Below are 13,892 nucleotides of genomic sequence, written 5' to 3'. Positions count from 1 at the left end.
GCATTGCTCAATAAACAACTCCTGTTTGATTAAATCCTTAGGGCCTGTCCTCCGGGACAGCTGGGCAGCTGGGAGTCTGAAAGGAATCTGGGAGGGATGACCCCCAAACATCACAGAAGTAGAGGGCCCATGGGGCCTGATTAGTGGAGCCCCTCCGTCTCAGAAAAGTGAGTGACTCGGTTAAGTTCACGCAGCGGGTCACCAGACAAGCCTTGCCCTCCCAGCGGAGGCTGCAGAGGAGGCCGCTAAACCGTGCCAATCAGAGGCCAAGATGGCACTGGGCAGGCACAGGGCGAGGGCGGCACGCGGAGAGGGGGAGAGGCGCAGTGTTCTCCGGAGGGGTTGGCTGTTGGAGGGCTAAGGCTCCGGAGGACTGATTGTTGTTACCTCCCTTACTCTCCTGGCCTTGCCTGGGGTGGACTGGCGGTGTGGGGGGAAGGCGCACCCAGGGGCGTGTGCGGCCGCCCTTCCCAGAGCAGGAGGCCGCGGGCGCCTGCTCCCAGCGGCTCCGGCTCACCCCAGGGCTCCCCGGAGGTCTCCGGGGCCTCGGGCTTGGCGAGGCCCGCGCTGCGCTGGGCGCGGTCGGGCCGGCGGCGCGGGCCCCTGGGTCCCCAGCCGCGCGCTGCGCGAGGCCGCTGCCGCCCTTCGCTCCGCGGGCGGGGCTGGTAGCGCCGAGCTCCTCTGGGCGGCGGAGTCCCGGGCCGGCTCGGCCCCCTCCGCCAGCCCGCACCGAGCAGGCGGCGAGCCGGCGCGGAAGCCGGGCGGGCGCCAACGCGCCCGCCCCTCACACAGTCTGGGTGCCGCGCGCCCCCGGGGCTGGGGGACCTCAGACCTCGGCGGCCAGCAGAGCTGTGCGCCTCGCGCGCCGGGGGTCTGTTCCAGGCCAGGCGGGAGCTGCTCAGCGAGGGTCCCGGGCCGCCTTCCCCTTCCCGGGGGGTCGGCAGGCTGAGCACCAAGCCAAGCCCAGCCGGCGTGCGCCCCTATAAATAGCGCGCGTGTGCCCGCCTCGCGCCCCCCGGCTGCGCGAGGACACGGAAAGTTGTGCGCGGGGGCTCGCGGCGCGCGGCGGCGGCGGGCTAGGGCTCCGGGGCCAGCAGCCCGGCGCCGTGCGGCGGATCCCGCGGATTTTTGCCTCCGTGCTGGGGACCTGGCTAGCCGCTGCCGCCCTGCCGCCTTCCGAGAGACGCCAAGCTCTGGGGAATTTTTTGACCAAGCGAAATCGAGAGTCGCTAGAGACCTGGCTATGAACACAGCCGCGCGTTCTCCCCGCTCCGGGAAACACCTTCGGCTTCTGTAAATCCGTCCCCGCCGCCAGCCGAAGACGAGCCGGGACGACCCTGGCCCCGACCGGCCCCCAGCATCCCGGGGCTTCTCCGAGCCCCCTTGGCTTTTCCTGCTGCGCGCTTCACCTGGGGGAGCTTAGGTTTGGGGTGAGGATTTCTGATCATTTTCCTCTTTGAGGGGTGAACGGGAGGGTTCGGCGACTTAGATGTCTAGGAACAAGGGAGGGTGAGGGGGTCCCAGGCAGGGCTGATCTCGGGCGGAGGAGGGCGGGGGAGGGGGTTCTGCATGAGCTCCTTAAAGGACGAAGGTAGCAGAGCCAGCGAGACAGCGCGAGGAGGGACTCTGACTTCAAACCACGGAGCTGCCGGAGGTGTGCGCGCCGCCGCCGGCCCCGCCGCGTGGTGCATCTAGCCGCCCGCACCGTCCCCAGCGCCGGGGTCCCGGGAAGGAGGCCACGCGGGCACGCGGGAGCGCCGGCCGGCTGCGGCGGCCCCCAGCCTTTCTCGCCATGGGCCCCGGGCGCCGGGCGCCGGCCGCGCTGCCGGCCCTGCTGCTGGCCCTCGCCCTGCCGGGGCTGCGCGTCTGGGCGCAGAATGACACGGAGCCCATCGTGCTGGAGGGCAAGTGCCTCGTGGTGTGCGACTCGAACCCGGCCACGGACTCCAAGGGGTCCTCCTCCTCGCCCCTGGGGATCTCGGTCCGGGCGGCCAACTCCAAGGTCGCCTTCTCGGCGGTGCGCAGCACCAACCACGAGCCGTCCGAGATGAGCAACAAGACGCGCATCATTTACTTCGACCAGGTCAGAGCCCCGGGCGCGCGGGAGGCCAGGACTCGGGCGGCGGGAGGGGCGACGAGCAGGCGACTGAGCCCCGGGTCGTCTGCTCGGGCCGAGCCACTGTGATTGCGGTGCAGGGAGCCGGGTCGGCACTGGCGTCTCCGCGCGTCGGGATCTGAAACTTCTGAGGTCTCCCCCGCCCAGCCCGCCCCTACTCCCCCCTGGCCTCCGGAGAGCTGCTGGGGCGATGGGAGAGGGGCTGGCGGCTCAGAGCCGCCGGGAGAGCTCGAGACACGTTGGGCAGCAACAGGTCTGCTGGAGCCGGCGGGTCCTGGTCCCTGCACCTCGCCGTCTCTCGGCTCGAGCCTGGCGCCCGGCCTCCACTCCTGCGGGGGCCGCGGAGGCCGTCCAAGCCAAGCAGGGGACTCTTTCCAGGGCTGAACAGATGATGTGTTCCTCCCAGATGGAGAAGCTTCTCCCTAGAGGGAGCCCTGGGCGGGCTGGGCTGGGAGGGGTCCACACTCTGCACAGACCCCGCAGGGGGCCGCGGAGGCGGCAGCAGGGGCCCCGGTCGGATCTCGCCCCCTGTTAGGTGCCAAGCGCGGCTGCAGCAGAAAGCCCTCCTCCGCTACTTGGAAAAGTTGAGAGGAGGAGAGAAGCAATGGGCAGCGGCGCTGAGCTCCTGTAGGGAAGCGCTGGGAAGCCTTTCTCCATCCCCCGCTCCTGCCCTTTTCAGAGACCCGCGAAGCAGTGGGGAGAGAGGGCTGGGGGCGGAGGACAGGCGGCTGGGAGCGACTGGCGGCCACTGGAGCTTCATCTTAGCGATCGCAGCTCGGGGGTCTGGCCGCTGAGAAACTCCACGATATCGGCTGAGGAAGGAGTCTTAAAACTGAAACAGACTCCAGGCTGATCGTTTCAGCCTCTGCCGCACCCCGAGTCTTTTAAATTCCAAAGTCGTGTGTGCGGTTCACAGTGGCACGCCACACGGGTACCAGCACCGGCTAAGTGGTGCTGTAGGGTGGGCCCGGGCAGCGATGAGGTGACATTTCTCTTCCCTGCTCAACTGCTACTAAGTAATGTCCTCTCCAGCTGGTCAAAGACAGAGAATGCCTCTCTGGGGCTTCCTACGGAATAGCCATCATTTTAAAAGAATTAGCAGCCCCTTTGGGCTTTGGTGCAGTGTTCTTCATCTTGATGGAAATAAAGTCTAGCACGACCCCTGGTCTGTATTTCAGTGCATTAATTAGATGCTGTGGACACTGCACTGTCCTCTGTACATTGTATTGTGTTCAGTGACCTTTCTGTCATTTAGGAGAGAAGGGTTTCCTCTCCTGTTCTGGGTGCCCCTGCATCTTAGAGACAATAAGACACATTTGGTAATAAATCTCGAGGTGTCTGGGTGCTCTAATTACAACGTACAGTCAACATTCAGCCTTATGTGTGTAGTCAACAGTAATCAGCTAGCTCCATTATTGCTAATGAATTATGCTACTTGTGTCTGATACAGGGAGTCCCTGCTAAGTACCTCAAATTATTTTAAATGTGCTTAAACAAATCTTTGTAAAACCTCTGTTGGAAAGTATTGCATAGCTGGTGGTTTGTTGCTGAAAGACTATCGATCATAGGGTCAGAAGAAGAAATCTGATGCTTACTTGGAAAAAGGACTAATCTCAGAATAAAATGATAGGCACACGCATTTTAAGTCGGGTGTTGAGCCTGGTACATCTACCTGACCGGCACTGTATTCCGAAGCGTTGCTCACAGATAATAGTATGTCTAGGGAATTATGCAAAGGGCTTAATGTTAGCCTGAATGTAGTGTTTAAAAGAAATAGTAGCAGATTGCCATTGATATGGGGGAAATGCACTTCTGTGAGGACGTTTGATTTTTCTGAATGCCGCTTCTAGGTTTAGCCTGCTACCCCCATCCCCAATATGCACACACACACCTCCTCTCACTCTTTGTCACGTGTGGCATTTAGTTTAAGAGGTCCTCTATTGAACTGCACAGCTAATTTCACAATCAGTAGAACTAAGCTGAACATCTCGGAATACAGAATGCACTGTTGTTTTCTTGGGAACCAGCACTTTATTTCTCTCTTCCTTTTTGTCCCTTGAACTTTTAAACAAACGGCAGGCAATTGATCAGGGACAGACACTGACTAACACTGGAGGGAACAGAGAATGCCACCTGTTTCATAGTCTCTGCTCCCTGGCAGCCTGCAAAGGCTGAGTCATGGCCAAAATAGTTACAGTTAAGACCTGGGTGGCATAGGAGGGGAACGTATGTATGGCTGTGGATCTGAGCTGAGGCTTGGCAGGGTCTCAGAGGAGGGCCGGGCGTTCGCCTTACTCCGGCACCAACTGTTAGGTGTCATGGATCACACCGCCCAGCGGAGGGAGCGTCCATGCCTCTGTCCAGGAGGGCCTGCAGAGAGCCGCGGACGCGATTGGCTGGCCCGGAACACCCCTGGACATGCAAGGCTCCAGAGGGTGGGCGTGTAGAAGTGGGGCTGATGCCTTTTTCCGACTCTGAAGGCAGAGCCAGTGTTTATAAGCCCCACATGTTCAGAGCCGGCCGGCCTTGCTGGAAATCGAGGCATGAATACAAAGCTCGGACTTTATTTTTTTTTTGTCTAACGTTAAAAAGACGAAGAACCTTCCAACATACAAATCTGTTTTCCAAGTCACTAAAGAAAAAGGGAAGAGAACTCCATGCTTTATTTTCTGTGGTTTTAAGGCTAGTTTTCTTTGTTAAGAAAGAAAACAGAAAGGAAAAGAAAGGGGAGGAAGAGCACTGACCTTACTGGCAGAGAGTACTCTGACGGTCGACTGTGTTCATTCTCTTCATTTGCAGATTCTAGTGAACGTGGGCAACCTTTTCACCCTGGAGTCTGTCTTTGTAGCGCCCAGAAAGGGAATCTACAGTTTCAGTTTCCACGTGATTAAAGTGTACCAGAGCCAGACGATTCAGGTGTGTCTTTTGACCTGTTCCCCCTCTGCCCTGAAATGACAGTGTTTATCTATAGTGGGCTACGTATTTAAGTGTTTATGTGTTTTCATTGTAAAAATAGCCATCTTCATAGTAGTTTAGTTTTAAAACATGTAATTTCCAATAACGCCTTCTATGAAGCATGGAAACATGTAGAAAAATATGTGACAAGAAGCATATAGAAAAATACACAATTAAACTTATTACCTTAATAACAACCAGTCTCTTAAAAAGCATAGTTTTTAAAGCTACTTTTCTTTGTTAAGAAAGGAAACAGGAAGGAGAGAAGGAGAGAGTAGAAATTCAGTGGCACAAATCCCTAAGACTCCGCTGCTTTTAATGCGTGTGCGAAAATTACCCGAATTTTTAACAACAACAACAAAAATAGTAAGACTATCAGAGTTTTACAAGTACCTACTAAATAAATAAAACAAATTTGCTGTCATTGTTAAAAATTATAAACTGCATTTAACAACTAAGAGCAAGAATAAATTGCGGAAGGAACAATTATTCAAAATACTTTTAAAGAAAGGCTGTGCTATGCTTCTCTTCTAAGTAGTTTATCCTCAGTTACTCTGAAGTTTGTGAATTCTTACCCCTTGCAGTTCCCCAGTTAATATATTTTGTGCTGTGCTTTCTAAGGGACAGGCTTGAACTCACACTCAAGGACAATGATGGAGCTAATTCCTATAATATTCAAATATGCAGACACTCAGTAATACCAGGACATGTCTATGGAATTCTAGGATACTTTTTAAGTCATCTGTTCATTGTATGGATTGTATACTGGTGGTGGTGGTTTAGTTGCTAAGTTATGTATGAACTCTTGTGACCCCATGGACTAATAGCCCACCAGGCTCCTCTGTCCATGGGATTCTCCAGGCAAGAATACTGGAGTGGGTTGCCGTTTCCTTCTCCAGGGGATCTTCCCGACCTAGGGATCGAACCCACGTCTCCTGTGTTGCAGGCAGATTCTTTACCACTGAGTCACATTGTGTCCAGATGAATGTTAGATTACACATCTACCACTTTTACATATCTTAGTGAATGGATAAATTGATCAGCCTCATACTTAATTTATTCAATATTAATTTTTGACATAAAAGGAATGAATATCTAGTAAACAAATTTACTCTCATGGAAAAGCTTTTCCCAAACTCCAATATTTAGAAATTTAGATAATATTTGACACAGTATAATCAAAATTTTACTATGAAGGGAAGGTAATAAATTTGATTTGATTTGTTGCTAATTATCCATCATTAAAATATTCAGTGGTAGTGATTATTATTTTTAATGCACATTTCTTATCAGGGAAAACACAAGAAGAAAGCACAGTTGACAGTCATATTCTATAATTTCAGCTGATGTTTGTTTAGCATATGCATGTCTCAGCTGTGCAGTAAACCTGCAGAGATGTTAGTAGAGCCTTGCAGTCCCCGAGTTTCTCTGAGCAAAGGGCATGGGGTTATTTTTATTAATGTACTGGGAAGCCACAGGCATGCGTCCTTACCGAAAACTTGCTGTTGAATCTAAGAGAGAAATAACGTAGTAGGCCTAACTTACGTCCTGAAGGGGAGTCAGGTTTCACATGGCTAGGTTTTTCTCTATGGATGGGGATCTTCTGTGAGTATTTAAGGAAATTTTTGTGGGAGAAATTAATTTTTTTTCAAGTTAAAAAGATCAGCTCAGTAAGATCATACTAAGCCTAGCCACCACAGTTAGCTAATTTGAAAGGAAAGAGATCTATTTACTGGACGTCAGATACTTTACCAGGCTGATCATCTTAGACATTATCCCCCCGCCCCCCGCCCCCTTGACGCTTGTTGACGTTTTGTAGAAAGATGCTTGCTGTCTCCCTTCCTTCCCTCCCACTCCCCCTCCCGTCTTCTCCTTGCTCCTTTCTCTCTATTGCAGAGCAGTTGGTTCGCAGTGCTGTTCTTTTCAGGTGAACATAGCAATCGAATGTTTTGTAATTACGCTCCACTTAGAGCGACTGTGAAATAACCGCTGCGCCTCCCTGGGCTGCACACGTGTACCCTGGGAGTCCGTCCACTCGCTCGCGGCCAGTGTTGCCCCCTAACCCCCTCCCCCTGCTTCCCGTCCCCCTCCCTCCCCTCACTGGTAGCCCTGGCTGGTTCTCCGCAACCGCGGATCTGTTTCTGTTCCATTCATCCGTTTGATTTAAGAGCGAGCTTTTCGGTGTCTTGTTTTGTTTTGTTCCTTATAGGTTAACCTGATGTTAAACGGAAAACCAGTCATATCTGCCTTCGCCGGGGATAAAGACGTGACACGCGAGGCCGCCACGAACGGGGTCCTGCTCTACCTGGATAAGGAGGATAAGGTTTACCTAAAACTGGAGAAAGGGAACTTGGTCGGGGGCTGGCAGTACTCCACGTTCTCTGGTTTCCTGGTGTTCCCCCTGTAGGGCCCGAGGTCTCCGTGATGCTCGCCCGGGAGGGGCGGCCCACGCCTGACTTCCTGAGGATCACTTCCGCTTCACCGGATTGCTGTCTTTCACTGGTTCTTGTGGGCGAATATGTATTCTCTGTAAGGATGCTGGGCCTGTCGGAACCAGTACTGAGCTCCACAGATTATTTTTGCGTGTGTTTCAGTGTACTCGGATCGGGACTCAAAACAGTTGATACCCATCTATGCTTAAGTGTAACAATTCAAAGCTGTCTGCAAGGTTTATCCTGAATTTAATTTTCTGGAATCACTGATTTTGTTGCAGATGTGGCATTTTATTTATTTAGTTTTCGAAGACCGGCAACCGGGTCTGAGAATTAGAGAACTCTATTTGTAAAATTCTGACTTCAATCAACGATTCATGTGATCCTGCCAAAGAACTGTGTGCTGTGTCCATATACTGGTTAACTTGTTTTTATTCCTTTGGGATTAGTTTGTTCAGTTCTCTTAAGGTAATTTTTGACTTTGTGTCTTCTCAACAAATAGGGTAATGGCTTGCCCGCAAATTTACTCTGAGATCACCCACACGACTTCCCTTTAAAAAAAAAAAAGAATGCTTCATAGTTGTATTTTAATTATATATGTGAAAGAGTCATATTTTCCAAATTATATTTTCTAATAGGAAGAATAGATCATAATTCTAGCACAGAAAAAGCTGCATATCCGAATCCTTCAGTGCTCAATCCTCAAACCTACGCAAAACAGCTCTCCTCCATGGGAAATCTTATAGTTTATTGCTCATTTTAATTAACATGATTGATAATAGCCACTTTATTAAAAACCTAAGGGATTTTTGTTTCCTGAGACATGACTACTTTATTAACTGGAGATGGGATGCCCTTGTTTTTAATTATACCTATTTTTCAAACCTTCTGTTGTGTTTGAAGTATCATCTGGTTTTGCCTTAACTCCTAAAATTGTTTAGATTTATCTGTTCAGCTAATAGTAAATCCAAATATTCCATATCTGAACTTAGTACAATATCTTATTTTGTCTTTTGTACAGGTCATATGAATTCATAAAATTATTTATGTCTCTGTTACAGAATAAAGATTAATATATGTTAGTTGAATTGTTTGGTCCTTTCAGTTTTGGAAATATGGATCTTACATGATTTATTCCCTCTCTCTTACCAACCCTCTCTCCCTCCCTCCCTCACCCCTGTCCTTTCATTGGTTCTCTCATTTCTTGGTCTTGGAGCTGAAGAAAAGCTTTCTGGATTTCTAGAGAATGTCCCTCAACTGGCATAGGAAATCTTTACCATGTTTAATTTGTCCAGATTCAGGAGTTGTGAGCTTGGCAAAAGAGGATCAATGAACTTAGTAAAGTCTCCTTTCAGAATAACTTGCTGTTAGGAAGTTAAGTTTTAAAAGAGCCACTGAAGCATCGTGAAGGGCTCAGTGAATGAACCAGTGGCGATGCAAATAAAGACCAATATTTTCAAACAGAAGGCTTGAGGAAGAGTTCCACCCTCTACTCAGCACTAACAGGCAAGCAGAAGCCCCGTTTCTTTTCAGGAGGAACTATAATGACAGATGTCTCCTCTGGAGATTTGGCTCAATTTCCTGGTCGGTTTTCAATTAAAACAAGTCTGGGTGCCCCTTTTGCAGTCTGTGGCATTGCGGGCTCTTGTGGGGTTCTGTGGGGGGAAACGTGCAGGCAGCCCCCCAGTATAATTGTGATTAATCACCACGTCAAAACACCCGTTCATCACAGGAAGAGATTCTCTTCCCGAGAAGAATTATCTGGAGATATTGGCAGGGGATCCGCAATGCTTTGCTTGGCAAATTAGCCCCCAGGCGGCATTCTGTCAGAGGTCTTCCTCCTCCGTGACTGTGTGACGTGGGAACGGCCTTGCACACAGGACTTCCGTCTAAACTGCCTCCTCTGCGAGTGTGCTTGCTCTCATGTGACCTTCCCCGCAGCTCTCTGTGTGTAGGGTTTGTGTCTCTACATTGCAAAAGAGTGAACTGTACTTGAATAAATATGCTATTAGTCATTGTTTTGGCAAAACGGCTTAAGAGTATTGGGAATTTCCAAGAGATACCTGTGATAAGACAGAGAAAGTTTGGTGCTTAGCAAAGTAGACTGATGTAGAGCATCTATTATAAACAGACTTATGGCCAAGCTTTGGGGCTTGCCCTTATTTTTCTGAACATAGAAGAACACTGGCAAAGAGCTTGACTTTAATTCCTAAGGGCTTTCCAGGTGGCTCAGATGGTTAAGAATCCACCTGCAATGCAGGAGACCGGGTTTGATCCCTGGGTTGGGAAGATCCCCTGGAGGAGGGTATGGCAACCCATTCCAATATTCTTGCCTGGAGAATCCCATGAACAGAGGAGCCTGGCAGGCTACAGTCCATGAGGTCGCAGAGTCAGACACGCTGAAGTGACTTAGCTTGCAGCAGGCACACAGGCCAAGCAGGGCAGTAGGGAGGGTATTAAGATTGGAACAGTAAAAGGAAGAGGATTGAGTTTGAGTGGGCCAGCTGAAAATCAGGAGGCAGTGGCGTCAGAGTATTTCCATAAATGGAGCCAGATGCTCCTTACATGTACTATGGCTTGAAAATACTTTTCAGAAATTGCTCGGTCCACAGAGATGGTAATTGAGCACAGTGTTCACACTGGCCTGTCTGCATCAATTAATGCCAGTGCACTCCCTTCCTGGATGCTCCTTATCTCCTTTGACTGTTCCTTGATCTATTGATCAGCAAAAGCAAGCAGTTTTCTGTAGCAAGCATTTTCCCAAGATAGAACCCCAAGAAAATGAAGCTGAAGGAGAGAAGGAGCTTGTGCGTAGGCTCTCCATGACCCCACACGCTTCTGGGGTCTCCTTGTGGTCTTGGATTCTGTTAGAGCCTGGTTATCTTGTTAAATGTTTGTTTTAATTCTTTCTTGTCTTCCATTTTTGGATTTACAGCTGTTTTCCGCACTCTTTTTGGTTTCTAGATACCTGGATAGCTGAGTGTCTTTTTTTTCTTTAGCAAGTTACTGCTTTTACTCTTGGAATAAATATCTTCAACTAACATTGTTAAACTATCCTTATAATGTGTTACATGCTTTGCTAGGTACTGAGTTTATAGAAGTGGTGACAGCTGCTCTTTTTAGAGCTCCTTAGACAGTAAACACTGGAGAAGGCAACGGCAACCCACTCTAGTACTCTTGCCTGGAAAATCCCATGGATGGAGGAGCCTAGTAGGCTGTAGTCCATGGAGTCACGAAGAGTCGGACACTTACTGAGCAACTTCACTTTCACTTTTCACTTTCATGCATTGGAGAAGGAAATGGCAACCCACTCCAGTGTTCTTACCTGGAGAATCCCAGGGACGGGGGAGCCTGGTGGGCTGCCGTCTGTGGGGTTCCACAGAGTTGGACAGGACTGAAGAGACTTGGCAGCAGCAGCAGATGGTAAACACAGCTAGAAACCTCACAGGAGCAACAGAGGTCTAAAAGCGTGGTTTCTACTTCGTCTTCTGACTGAGGGTCGTAGGCTTTCCCAGCCCACAGTCACTGCTTAAACCCTCTGTCTTCAGACCGCAGGGAAAGCTGTTCAGTGCTCTGCAGCAGCCTGGAGGGAGAGGAGTCTGGAGAAGGGATGCATGTATGCGCATGGCTGAGTCCCTTCTCTGTTCACGTGAAACTGTTCCAACATCGATAATCAGCTATATCCCAGTACAGATCTAAAATATAAGTGTATTTCTACGGACCACCAGTGCCCTTATCACAGAGGCTTCTTAGAAAGCCAGGGAGGGTTTAGGCTTCCCCAGACCTGCGGAATCAGCATCTGCATCTTTAACAAGGCCTTTGCCCCTCCCACCCGCAGGGTTCACGGACAGTAGAGTTTAGGAGGCTGTATCTTCAAAAACCCAGACCACCTGCCCCAGAATAGCGTCTGGGCTTCAGAGGGTTGAACCAGATCCCCAGGTGATCCTTACAGCGTCAACGCCTTCAGGCGCGGGTGTTTTCTTTGCAGTGACCCTCGAGTCCAAGCACTTTTACGATCCTCCCTGTTCTAACGCGGGGAGCCCGGGACAGCGAGCGGGAGGCCTGCGCGCAGTCAGCCCGAGACTGCACTGTGCCGAGAAGGCCGGAGCCGGGGCTGCGGGCTGGGCGGTGGAGACTCCGCGCTGTGCCCAGAAGCCGTGGGAGGGCTGCCGGAGGACCACACCTCGAGGAGCCGGGGGAGACCCGGCCTGAGACGGAGGTGAGTCACCATGAACGCGGCGCCTTGTTGGGGAAAGAAGAGCCTTGGCGACAGGCCTCATTTCGTCAGCATTCCTCCTGAAATAAAGGTGTAGGCACAGCTTGCTTTTCTTTATGGCTGAAGCGACCCTTCAGCAACTGTAGGCCCTGTGTCTAAGGGCACTTGGCATTTGGCTTCAGAAGACAGTGTTCAGCTTGATAAAGTGTGTGTGCGTGTGTGTGTGTGTGTGTGTGTGTGTGTGTGTGTGTGTGTGTGTGAGACAGAGAATGGGGAAATATATTCAGAAGGATCCAAGATGTGAGCAATTTCCAGGAGGCTGGAAAGTACGTTTAAAATTCATCCAAGGGCTTTCTCAACATTTTTTTGGTCCAGTTGTTGATATTTATTTAATGGAGGAAATGTAGCATCATAGGCACTGAGCTAAGGGAGTCTTTATTTCCCACGGGGTTACCTTGAGAACATAGATTTCGACCCTCTGGCTTTCCAGGGGCTGGGGTTTTTGAGGAAACCTCCGAGGCTTCCGGTCTGCTAGTCCCCGGGGGGATGACGGACTCTGACAAGCAACGGCAGTGCCTGAGAGTTGAGGGCGGTGTCTCTGCGGTTAGCAGCTGTTTTTTCTTCTGCTTTTGTTTGTTGGGTCTCATGTTTCAGCTTGGATGTCACGGTACAATCAATAAGGGAAGAACGTGCAGGGTGATGAATGCAGGTGGTCGCTATTTTTGCATCCCTTTCTTTTCCTTCAGGACGAGAGGGAAACATGGCTTGAAATGATCTGTCTGTTGGGCGGGTCTCTTTCCTGGTCTTCCAGAGGGAAGGGGATGATGCCAGCGAGAGCAGGCCTGCCGCCCGTTTCCGGACGTCGGGGGTCCACTGACTGCGTTCAGCGAGGCTGCCGCTCATCACGCTCGGAATGGGTTCTGGTGTCTGTGTGTGGACATGGCCATCCCCTGGCAAGGATGTGGCTTTAACGTCCTGGATGGGGTGCTGCCACACAGCAAAGAGGGCTGTTACCTTTGGCCATGGAATTTGAGGACTGCATCCCCGCTAAACCCTCAGGTCAGGAGGAGCCTTTAGGTGCCGAGTGATACGACCGTTTCCCTCACTTTGTGCTCTGCGGCCCGCGGTCCTGACTGGACGGTTAGCCTGTTTCCAAAAGCGATGGCCAGCCTGTGTGATTCTGCTCTGGGGCTGGGGTCAGGGGGCTTTGATTCTGTTCTAAGTTTACGTGAACAGACCCAGCTTCCTTTGTGAGTTGTGTACGGCTCTTTTCTTCTCAGTTCCTTCGCTATTTAGAAACACATGCGGTCATGAGTGTTTCATTTAAAAATAGCTTGGCTTTCACTTTGAGTGTGAGTGTTTTTTTTTAACACTGCAGTGAAAAGGTATCATGTTTTTTCTCTCACCCCACCCCAGCCATGGTAAAAACAAACAAACAAAAAAAAAAAAAACAAAAAAAAAAACCAGCAACTCAAGGCATAAGAAGCATTTGGTCAAAGAAGTAATGCAAAGGATAAAAACAAATTCAACCCAAACCCAAGAAAAAGCAAATGGTAGACTCTTTGCTATCTGATATGACAATCAAGGAGGGAAATCGATCCTGGTTGCTGTTCAAGTGTTGTGTTTCTCCTCCTCTCTCTCTGGTGTCGAGGCCAGTTCTCTGCAGGTGAAAGGATTCTGTTGTGGAGACCCCAGCCCCTTTACATCAGTGTGACTTTCTGAACCATGGGCAGCGTCAGAGCGTGCACTGCGTTCTGCCCTTCTGTTTCTCCGTCAGCTTGACTGGGAGAGAAATGCTGCTGGGATAGTCTGGTGCCCTCTCTCTGGGGAGAGGAGACGCCCGCATTTCGTTAATTCACCAGCGCTGTGTCCAGACTTGGAAGGAAGCCATATCCAGCTCCCTCTGCCCAAGGAGTCAGCCTCAGAACCGGAGGCCCTGGAGGGCTTCGGCCTTTAGGAGCAACTTCAGAAGCACCGGGGCTCATCTCTGGGGAGCTGGGACTTTGTCCTTTTACCCACTTGTGAGAAGAGGAGACAGTATTTTATGAGCATTCGCAAAGGGAACTGTGGGATCCGTTTGCTCTTCGGTCTCTCTGTCATGTCTGACTCTTTGCGACCCCATGGACTGCAGCACACTAGGCCTCCCTGTCCTTCACCATCTCCTGGAGTTTGC

General features: G+C 50.8%; 1 protein-coding gene across 1 annotated transcript; it reads left to right on the top strand.

Annotated features, from left to right (window-relative positions):
* Positions 1–630: 630 nt before the first annotated feature.
* Positions 631–8,591, top strand: CBLN4 (cerebellin 4 precursor). The gene is made up of 3 exons (XM_069547067.1): positions 631–2,083; positions 4,916–5,032; positions 7,281–8,591. Exons 1-3 carry the CDS (start codon positions 1,793–1,795, stop codon positions 7,476–7,478), a joined length of 606 nt encoding a protein of 201 aa, XP_069403168.1. The 5' UTR covers positions 631–1,792; the 3' UTR covers positions 7,479–8,591.
* Positions 8,592–13,892: the final 5,301 nt, after the last annotated feature.

Source organism: Ovis canadensis, chromosome 13 (genome assembly GCF_042477335.2).
Source record: "Ovis canadensis isolate MfBH-ARS-UI-01 breed Bighorn chromosome 13, ARS-UI_OviCan_v2, whole genome shotgun sequence".
Lineage (NCBI taxonomy): Eukaryota > Metazoa > Chordata > Mammalia > Artiodactyla > Bovidae > Ovis > Ovis canadensis.
The sequence above is the reverse complement of the archived record's forward strand: the minus strand, read 5'-3'. Positions and strand labels throughout refer to the sequence as shown.

Bases quoted from the DNA above. Each gene is read 5' to 3' on its own strand.
- CBLN4 (XM_069547067.1), top strand. From the start codon at position 1,793: ATGGGCCCCGGGCGCCGGGCGCCGGCCGCGCTGCCGGCCCTGCTGCTG. The intron at 2,084-4,915 runs GTCAGAGCCCCG...CTTCATTTGCAG, and splicing joins GCATCATTTACTTCGACCAG to ATTCTAGTGAACGTGGGCAA. The intron at 5,033-7,280 runs GTGTGTCTTTTG...TGTTCCTTATAG, and splicing joins ACCAGAGCCAGACGATTCAG to GTTAACCTGATGTTAAACGG.